The sequence below is a fragment of the Salvelinus fontinalis genome, chromosome 17 (assembly GCF_029448725.1).
Source record: "Salvelinus fontinalis isolate EN_2023a chromosome 17, ASM2944872v1, whole genome shotgun sequence".
Lineage (NCBI taxonomy): Eukaryota > Metazoa > Chordata > Actinopteri > Salmoniformes > Salmonidae > Salvelinus > Salvelinus fontinalis.
This window is the reverse complement of record NC_074681.1, coordinates 42,023,177-42,034,241: the sequence shown is the minus strand read 5'-3', so window position 1 is coordinate 42,034,241 and position 11,065 is coordinate 42,023,177. Positions and strand designations below refer to the sequence as shown.

At 44.2% G+C, this 11,065-nt stretch overlaps 1 protein-coding gene across 1 annotated transcript; it reads left to right on the top strand.

Annotated features, from left to right (window-relative positions):
• Positions 1 to 3,140: 3,140 nt before the first annotated feature.
• On the top strand, positions 3,141 to 6,452 carry LOC129814608 (sterile alpha motif domain-containing protein 7-like). Its single transcript, XM_055867780.1, has 6 exons — positions 3,141 to 3,243; positions 3,537 to 3,861; positions 4,169 to 4,809; positions 4,966 to 5,087; positions 5,887 to 5,997; positions 6,204 to 6,452. Exons 1-6 carry the CDS (start codon positions 3,141 to 3,143, stop codon positions 6,450 to 6,452), a joined length of 1,551 nt encoding a protein of 516 aa, XP_055723755.1.
• The last annotated feature ends 4,613 nt before the right edge of the window (positions 6,453 to 11,065 follow it).

Below are 11,065 nucleotides of genomic sequence, written 5' to 3'. Positions count from 1 at the left end.
CTCGGAAAAGCTACTCAATTACATTAATGAGAATATTTATAATTCATTACTTCCACCCATGTTTGGTAGTTAGTAAATGATGATTGACTAATTGTATCATTAGTCTAAAGTTACCCCTTTAGAACTCAAGCTAAAGGTCATCTACTACTGTGCAGGAATCAAACCCCACAACCCTGGTGTTGCCACCGGCAACAAGCTCTAACACACTGAGCCATTGGAACCACAATGAAACAGGCATTTTACTGAATCAAAAGGTTATACAGTAGCAGTTGCTTTGATATTAGGCAATTCTTACTGTCTGTGCTGCAATAGGGGCCAGGCCTTTCGGACTTACCCCAAACTTCTGGTTCAAGTTCATGCAAGCTCTACTCTTCCTGTATAAGATGAATTACCGAGTACAAGTCGTTTTTCCAGTTGAACGCTGTACCACAAAGACTAGAATTCCGTTCTTCTTCTGACTGGTAGTGCAGTAATGATAGTAGTGACAGGCTTGAATGTACATTAGTCTGTTTGTTGCTTTGAAGCGCTGGTTTGGTCACTAACTGGGTGAGTGTTCATTCATTTATACACGCAGAGACATACACACATTGACATTTCACACAGGCAAAATGACACTATGAAGCAACAGATTTTCTCACACTCACATTTGGTTGTGTAGAGACATTTGACACACAAACTCCTAACACACATAATAAAGACATCAAAACCTTGAACCACATCTTTTACAGTAATCCAGTATGGTTTATCTCATCTTTTTAAATGTTCTCTCTTCTTACCTCTATCCGTCCCTGTGTACAATTGCTTACTATAGTAGGAGAAAGATAAAATGCTGTGTGTAGAGTGCCATTGATGGCAGGGACCAGGGTGCATGCGTGTGCCAGATATTTCCCCCATAAACTGTTTTCCCTCCCAGATTTATCCCCCAAGGTGTTTTCAGGACATCTCAAGGGGCTGATGGAGGCTAATAGGCTTATCACTCAGGGTGTTTTGTCCGGTGTGCTTACAGACAAGGTTTTCTGAGGGTAAAACTCCTAAACGCCTGGATTACCTCAACACATCCCTTTAAAGTGCTGTATGGCCAGGATTTAGGCTAATCGGATAGTGGGGGAGGATAAGGTGTTGGATCCTGCTGGCCCTGCCAATGCCACCCAGACCAGGGTGGAAGACACGCGGGGTCAGCAGATGTTCTCTGGGCCTGGCAGACTGTGTGGGACTAACAGGAGGATTACTGGAGCCCAGATTAGATGTGTCTGAGGTAACTTTAGGGGACTGTGGGGTGATACGGTACACGACTGACTGGGGCTACGGGCTGCTAACGGTTAGGGTTGGGCTGGATCGTATGGCCGCAGATGAGAGGGGGGAGAGGGAGAAATAAACTCAGGGTGTATGGTTGGAGGGTATCCTATATATGTATCTAGACATAGAGACATGCACACACACACACACACACTCACATACAAAGTAAGAGAGACACCTATTAATTTCAGTTCCCCCATGAGCACATTTATTTCTAAGTGCCCTCTGCTATTTCCCTTCATTTTCCATGTAGTTAGTGTTGTAATCTATATCTCTAATGTTGTGTAAATCTACAGCCCATACTGGCCCAGGATTATTATCCCTGGATTAAAGCACTGCCTGTTCTGTCTAATATTTATGAATGGGATTTATTCATAAGAGGCTAATCAGATCAGATAAGTCAATCGGGTGTAACGACAATCTGCAGCGACGGCCAATGATACGCACTGTGTGCGTGTAATATGATGACATGGTCTGTTTGTTTACAATGACTGTAGAAGTGAGGCAGAGGTACTGGAGACAGTATTTTCCATTTGTGGACTTCTCCTGTTCTGAGGTGAATGTTGAGTCTAGACAGTATTCCCTCGATATAGATTTGGTCCCTCCGCCAGCTTAAATGTCACTTTTGACAAATTCAGCCAACAGGTTTTTAAATCTCTATAGGAACACTTCAAAGTCATCTGTGTCTCTCTCCCTTAAATACTATTGATGAGCACATGCTTAGCAATGGCTAGTTATCTTTACGTGCTCAACCTATTAATAAGTATAGTTATGGTGTAGTGGAGGGGTTTGTCGAACAGGCAAACGCTCATGTGATTACTGATGAGTAGCCTAATCTTTCTGAGACCTGTGGACTAATGCTGCATCCCTCGTTGGCTATAGCTTTGCTCATTAGGCTAACACAGTGCTAACACAGTTACATTAGCGCTAGTCTCGCGTAACCATACCTCCAAATCTCGTTGTTGTCACTCCTCCTTTGGAGGTCTGGAGAATATTGTATTAGCCGAAACATCTGCTGGATTCCAGTGGCTCCGTTTTAATTGGCTGTTTACATTTTTAAGAACCCTCCCCTCCACATGCCCGTAGAAGGGAGTGCTGCGTGTTATGTTCGTCACTGTTTTCCGCGTCGATGAATGCGTTACCACTCCTCTGCTTGAACAGAGAACAACGTTATGGCGTGTCTACCTAAGTGCTATGGTATACGTTTAGTGTATCAAGTGTGGCCGACAGTCTGCGATTTATTGAAATTGAAAGTCAGCACAAACATGGCATACATTAACATATTTTCATGGGGTTTTAATCTGCGATTTCCTGTCCATCCTCTCGCACTCTTGCTTCTACGGCACTAATGGGCACATTTTGAGCACTGCCCAAGCAAGGCATTTGACTTCACCGGGCTTTCCGATTGGGGAAGCCAGGTTCTCGAAGAGGCTACGTTCGTGCATACAGTATTAACTGTGTAGCATCATCATTGTCATAGAGGGCCTTTGAATTCATAAGTCATGGGTGACTCCTAGTGGTGAAAGAGGAAAATTACAAGCCATTTAAAGAGGGTTGCCCTCTACGAGCAAACAATAATCTGCTCACCACTACTCAACTGTTTTTGTTCCCGGGCAAATGTGATCTTTCCTGTACCAGGGATACGTAAGCTAGGGTGCTTCAGACCGATTTAAAACTAGTACTTGAAAACAGACTAAATTGCTGTCAGCTAACCAATCCGAGATCCAGTCAGCAACATCCCAGAGACCGGTGCCGGTCCACGGGCCACAGATTGAGAAACACTGGTTTTATATACTAATCTATACACTAATCTCCTCATCTCGGTTCCACATAAAGGTCGGGCCATGACCCCAAGGGAGCAGCTGAGGAACATGTCAGCGATGGGGGAGCAGGGGGCTCTGGACGAGAAACACTGGTACCGCCTGGTCAACGGCATGTCTGCCGGAGGTAAGGCTGACCCACCTGGTTTGAATCTGTATGCTTCAAGACTTTGTTAGTCTGCTGAGTTAAAGCCCTAGGTATTAGCTTGTAAATCCTTAGCCTTGCTTAGAAAATTCACTCTACATTTTTATGCTTTACAATCTTGGAGTCAGGAACTTTTCCTTAACCTAGGTAATTACTGGGGCCCAGAGCTTTTCCTGGTCAAGTCACATAGTCAGTAGAAACTTAGTAGTCAGTACGGCCCTAGTTCTGTAGACTTGTAACACATCTAACATTGTGTTTACTGTGTTGAGTTTCAGAGCTATGTCAGAGGCAAGAGATGATGATGAGGAACCAGATAGCCATGGCTCCTCAGATCCTGGCCCAAGGACAGCAGAGGTTACAGGGGGTGCCCACCCAGTTTGAGCCTCGCTTCATGGAAAGAGAGCTGGTTCCACCCTCGGAGATGGGATCTTCCGAGGCCAGGCAGATGCACATGGGGGGTCACCTGGGTCCGCCCATGCCCCCACACCCTGGAATTTCTGGCAGGGGCTTCCCTGGAGTTGGTTACAGTTTCATGCCCTCAGAGCCCATGGAGACAGTTGCCCGGCGACAGGAGCTCATCCACAAGCAGAATGTCGCCAGGTATTGTCTGACATTGACCTGCAACTGCTTGTCACAGGGCTTGTCAAAGTACACATCATGGACAATAGGGCTTTAGATATCCCAGCCTTCCTTTTATGGCCCCCTTCAACCTGATACCAAGAGTCTGTTCTATGCACTATGTTACAGAACAGTTGGCAGATATGATTTGAATATATTTAGAGCCCATGTGACCTAGAAACGTTTATTGTTATGTCGTATTGGTGTATTGTTATATCTAGCTGGTTTATTTTGTTATGTCTTGATGGCGTGCATTGTGTCTGATTGGTGTGTGTTGGTTGTTTTTCAGGATGGAGATGAATGCCATCCTCCACCAGAAGGAGATGGAGAATGCCCATCAGAGGGGTCTGGTGGGTATGGATGCGCCCATGATGTACCAGTCCAACGCCATGGCTCTCCGGGGGCGCCAGCGCCTCCCAGATGGCCACGACTTCTTCGTCCACCGTACCACCCTGGAGGAAATGCAGGCCAACAACCTCCTGATGTCCTCCAGCCCCTATCCACCAATCAGCACGCTGCAGAGGGAGAGGGGCCGCAGGGCTGGTCGCAGGGCAACTAATCACAAGAGCGCAGAGAGCCATGCGTCTGGCCCCAAGGGCCAATCGGAGGGCAAGAGCGTGGAGCAGAGTCCCGGGGGTGCCTCTGGAGATGAGAAAGAGGCGGAGGGGAAAATGGATATGGGAGGGGAGGCAGTCGGCAAACAACATCAAGCCAAAATGGACACAGAGCTCTCGTCGAATGGCAGAAAGAGCTACAAGGAGGCGGCGCAGGGCCTGCGCAAAGCCTGCATAAACAGTCAAGATGGCTGCCCTGACGTCACCAACCGCAACAGTGGCGCCAGCGACAAAGACAGGCCCACTCAATGCTCTGCGTTCCAGTATCCCTCCGCCAGTGGACCTATCCCAGGCATGCCTTACATGTTCCCTCCTGGTGAGTGTCTACTTTCTACAGTCTTGTTTTGATCAAACTATTCAGGGGTTATGCTGCTGTCTTTGATTTGATTTCTATAATGTATTTGAACAAGGACAGATGTGACAGATGTGAGCCGCATGTGTGCTAACACATTTTGTCTTTTGCTTTGATCAGGGCCACCCAATCTCTTTCTTAACGGACAAGACATGTCCTCTGTTAAAGACCTCAGGAAGTGGACAGTGGATGACGTGTACATCTTCATTAAAAACATGCCCAGCTGCTCTGAATATGCTCAGGTTGGTGTCATTTCCTAATAATGATCAAGTGATTTGGTGCTTAGAAATATACACTGAGTGTACAAAACATTATGATCTTTCCATGACATAGACTGACTAGTTGAATCCAGGTGAAGGCTTTGATCCCTTATTGATGCAATCTGTTAAATCCACTTAATTCAGTGTCGATGAAGTGATCAAGATCAAGTTAAAGAAGGATTTTTTTTGCCTTGAAGAGACAACTGAGACATGAATTGTGTATGTGTGCCATTCAGAGGGTGAATGGGCAAAAAAAAATATTTAAGTGCCTTTGAATGGGTATGGTAGTAGGTGCCTGCAATGCTGCTGGGTTTTTCACGATCTACAGTTTCCCGTGTGTACGAAGAATGGTCCACCACCCAAAGGACATCCAGCCAACTTGACACAACTGTGGTAAGCATTGGAGTCAGCATGGGCCAGCATCCCTGTGGAGCGCTTTCAACACCTTGTAGTCCACACACCGACAAATAGAGGCTGTTCTGAGGGCAACTCAATATTAAGGGGTTCCTAATGTTTTGTACACTCCATGTAAATCAGCAACAGAATTCAAATCGGCCAGGACTGCCACTATTGACTCTTTCCAATTTGCACCCTACCTTGAGGCATTCGAACAGTGGAAGAGAGCAAATGGAGGCCATCTTGGCAGGTTTTAATTCTGTTGATCATTTATGTCAGCAGGAAGTTGCATTGCTGTCACACTGCTGCATCTGTCTTTAAGGAAATTGTTCAATGGATAGACATTACTATACTACTCCTCATCATACCTGATTATTCCCTACAGACGTTCAAGGACCACGTGATAGATGGAGAGACATTGCCATTCCTGACAGAAGACCATCTACTGGACACGATGGGACTGAAGCTGGGCCCGGCACTCAAGATACGATCACGGGTATACAAACCATCAAAAACAGTTAGCCTCACAAATTCGGACAACTGACCAGAATCTTCTGGAGTGCTGTGTATTTCATTTCCAATGGATTATATTTACCATAACCTAGCACAGAACCATTTTTTTGGAAATGATTAATAATGAAACCAGCACATTTCTTATTATAATATCTCATGGTATCGCTCTTTTTCTGTCCAACTCACCAGGTATCGAGCCGGCTAGGCAGCATGTTCTACACGATGAGCCTCCCATTCTCCGCTGCCGCCGCCCTACAGGCCACCCCTGAGAATGCAGGAGGAGACAGATCGTCAGAGATCAGCTCCCCTGTATACTGTAACAGTGTGGAGATGATGGGCAGCCCCTGCACCAGAGACCCAGAAGGCCGGAAACCCACAGACCCCCTCCCAGAGACTGACAACCCCTCTCCCCCCTCGGCCAGCAGTGAAACTGCCTGAGGCATCAGTGAGGGAGGTACGAGTCCTCGGGTCAGTGACTCAGTTCCAAGTCGACCCCTAGCTCCTACCACATACTGTACATATAGACACAAACCCCCTCAGGACTTAATGTAGATCTTTAAGCATTGGACGGGTAAAGGTAATGGATGCATCTTGCCCTCTGATCGGCTAGGTGAAATGTTAATTGCATCTGTCCAATCCTTGCAAACATTCAGAAGTGCATAGGTAGTAGGAAGTAGGGGTCCATTTGGAATTCAGCAAGTGTTTCAGCCCTAAGAGCTGTTTTTAAGCTGCTTACCCTTTCTATCAGGCTATTGTGTTCAAATCAAATTGTATTTGTTACATGCGCCGAATACAACACATATTACAGTGAAATGCTTACTTACAAGCCCTTAACAAACCATTCGGTTTTAAGAAAATACCTATAAAAATTAAGAATAAGAATAACAAATAATTAAAGAGCAGCAGTAAATAACAATATACAGGGGGTACCGGTACAGAGTCAATGTCAATGTGCAGGGGCACCGGTGTCGAGGTAATTGAGATAATATGTACATGTAGGTAGAGTTATTAAAGTGACTATGCATAGATAATAATAGAGAGTAGCAGCAGCATTCCAATGCAAATAGTCTGGGTAGCCATTTGATTATCTGTCCAGGAGTCTTATGGCTTGGAGGTAGAAGCTATTTAGGAGCCTCTTGGACCTAGACTTGGCGCTCCGGTACCGCTTGCCCTGCAGTAGCATAGAGAACAGTCTTTGACTAGGGTAGCTGGAGTCTTTGACAATTTTTCGGGCCTTCCTCTGACACTGCCTGGTATAGAGGTCCTGGATGGCAGGAAGCTTAGCCCCAGTGATGTACTGGGCTGTACGCACTACCCTCTGTAGTGCCTTGTGGTCGGAGGCCGAGCAGTTGCCATACCAGGCAGTGATGCAACAAGCCAGGATGCTCTCGATGATGCAGCTGTTGAACCTTTTGAGGATCTGAGGATCTGAGGACCCATGCCAAATATTTTCAGTCTCCTGAGGGGGAATAGTTTTCATTGTGCCCTCTTCACGACTGTCTTGGTGTGCTTGGACCATGTTAGTTTGTTGTTGATGTGGACACCATGGAACTTGAAGCTCTCAACCTGCTCCACTACAGCCCCGTCGATGAGAATGGGAGCGTGCTCGGTTCAGTTTTCTAGGGTGTGTCATACAGTGTTTAAACTGCTAAGAATATGATGGAATTGTTTTGTATGTACAGTGTTTAGTTCTAGTTCAAATGTTTGGTACTTTTTTGTGCCATGTTTCAGATTCAGGAGACCATGGTTGTATTCCCCTGCTCAGAAGTTGCATGCGTCAACCAATGGTTGCGTGCCACGTCGTCGACTGTGCCGTCGGGCACCAGATTGCTATAACATACGATGTGGTTAGCTGACGTCTGAGCAGGGGAATATGACCCATGGGTGAGTTCCAGACTGTCTAGGCGCCTGAGCAGGTAGCCCTCCCTTGCATGCTGCCTGCCTCACCTAGAGATTCTTGTTTGTCTACAGTAAAAAGACTACAATAGCCACAAGGCTGTTGACAACCAAAGCAACCATTACTACAGTTGTTTAACATAGCAGTCAACTTATTTCATATTGTCTCAAAATTATTACATTTTCTGTTTCATGTGTTAAAGTTTACAAAGCACACAAGGAGCACAGTGCAGTTAAAAACGTGATTTTCCAGTTTTTTTAATGATATTTCCACACTATAACCAGGTTTCCATCCAACCATTTAATGTGAGTAAAGTACATGTTGGACAGAAATTTTTATGAAGGAAACTTTCCAAATGTCGACAAAACAAAATACGCTAGACAAGGTGGGATCTTTTTGTGTCTGTAAAATGAATTATGTGAGACATTTTGGTGGAAACGCTTTTATGCACAAATATTGATAGAATAACCTTCATATCAAAGTCAAATTGGATTCACACGGTGACATGTGTTGTCCTCCCACTACAACTCGTCAGGAAAGCATGCAGTTTATTAGGATACAGATTAAATAATTGATGATGAACTTCACAGGGTGGTGAAAGTGCAAGGTGGTGAGCTTGATGCTCCTTTCCCATAAATATCGAGGGTATTATTCTGGTGAAATGATCATCAATGTTTGACAAATAAAATAATCTCACTCTTTTGTCCATAATAATCTCATCATGTAGGCTATACTAGCACTGTATCTGTGAGCTGTCGGCTAGAGAGCACGTGCCAATACCAGAGTGGACACACTTGCTATATACTGTAATGGAAAAGTATTTTGTGAGAAAAATATCAGTAAAGTAAAAAATGTGATGGAAACACATTTGACTTGTAACTTGTATTTTCTATATTCGGTACATGGGAATTGAACCGCAAAATGTATTTCTATGTGCACTACATCATCATACACACAGCCTTTTATCCCTTTTATCTGGTGGGAAAATGCACATATTGGTTTCATGTGGATTTTAGAGTATTTGCATGAAAATCTGTCACCAATTGGATGGAAACCTAGCTAGTGAGGTAGAAATAACGCTCTGAAATTGTGAAAATTATGAAAAAAATGCCTGGATTTTCAGCCTGTTCAGATGGGATGGAACTTTTGGCCCACCTCATGATGTCACAATGTGATCTGATTATAATAGACTAATGACTGTTCCTCTGGTTAAGGGGGTGGGCTCTAGATCATCCTTTCAGCCAATCAGGGCTGTGTATGTAAATATCTTTACATTTGTTTCCTAAAGCCCACAAGATCAGACTGAGCATTTCAAGGGCCAAAGGAGGCTCAGCGAAATAAATGATAAAAAATATATTTTAGATGTTATTTTCCTTAAATAAACACACAGTGATTTATTAGACATACAGTGAACAAAGACTGTATGGGGGCTTTAAAAACATGTATTAAATCATGTGAAATGATGTTATCAAAGTAAGTTGACTCAGCCACAAAAGTATACCTGGATGCACATGTATCAACTTTGAAAGTTGAAACTTTTAACTCTCTGTTCATCATATATGAATAGTCACTTTAACCATATCTACATGTACATACTACCTCAATCAGCCCGACTAACCGGTGCCTGTATATAGCCTCGCTACTGTTATAGCCTCGCTACTGTATATAGCCTCGCTACTGTTATTTTTCACTGTCTTTTTACTGTTGTTTTTATTTATTTACTTACATATTGTTCACCTAATACCCTTTTTGCACTATTGTTTAGAGCCTGTAAGTAAGCATTTCACTGTAAGGTCTACTACACCTGTTGTATTCGGCGCACCTGACAAATTAACTTTGATTTGATTCGATTTTTTCTTTGTTTGGGCTAATGGCTAGGCTAGTGTGGCTTCTACCTGACCACTTGGAAAGTGGTAACAGCCTGCAATTCACACCTCCCATGTAGATTGTGAAAATTAGAATAAATTCCAGTGCTCTGCCCCTTTTTCCCATCAAACATTCCTTTGTTCTTTGAGCAGCGTTGCAGTGCAGACCAACTAGTAGTGATGGGGAAACTAAGCTTCCTGAAGCATTGAGCTTTCCAGCCAATTGTGTCGAAAATAGGTTCATTACGAGGCTTTGATCAACACGGTGTAGACTAGTGGCACCTGCTGGTTAAAATCATTTAGAGCAGCCAAATTATTATAGATGACGTCCCACACGCTGTAGCGAGTGCACAGAGTAGCCTTTTTTATCTTCTACTGAAACCAATACAAAACCAATCAGGTGGTTGTTAGAAGAAACAAAGCTTCGGACGTCATTGATCACGTTCTTCTGTTAAAGTGATACAAGCACACTGCTTCGGCACACTGCTTTGAAGTAAACTTCTTAGCTATTTCACCGCATGCCCGGAGCTCTGGTATTAAACATAACTTCACTACCAACTACAAGTCGCTGCCATTTTGCCGATGCAGGCAGTGACTCTACTTCCGACGATGGCGTTCACACAGCAGCCAAATTCTGATACTTTTTCCACTAATTGATCTTTTGACCAATCACATCAGATCTTTTCACATTAGATTTTTTTCCGAACTGATCTGATTTGTCAAAAGACCAACTGTAAGGATCAACGCAAGAGATGAGAAGCAGGTACAGGGAGTGAAGTTTTAATAGCTGACGGACACGAAACGGAACAGGAACACAACAACAATTAATGCGGACACAGGGAACACCACCGAGGAACAGACAGATATACAGGGGGTAATCAACAATGTGAAGGAGTCCAGGTGAGTCCAATGAGCGCTGCTGAGCGTAATAATGGTGACAGGTGCGTGTAAAGAAGGGTAGTCTGGCGCCCTCGAGCGCCTGGGAGGGGTAGGGGGGGAGGGGGGGGGGGGGGGAGCAGGCGTGACACCAACTAGTGAAAAGAATATTCCAAATGGGCTGCCTGTCTAAATGCAGCCAATGAAATGTAGAACCTGTTTGGGAAAGACTAAACAGTATTATTTAAATGCTAATGCATTCTTTTTGTTTTAGTAAAATAATTATTTCCAATGAATATTGCCCCTTTTTATGATTGAATATGAACGATTGATTTTAATTGCACAACAAAGCCTGTCAAATCACAACTTTTGCACACACAAAAATCCGGAACATTCCTGGTCACTACGGGGAC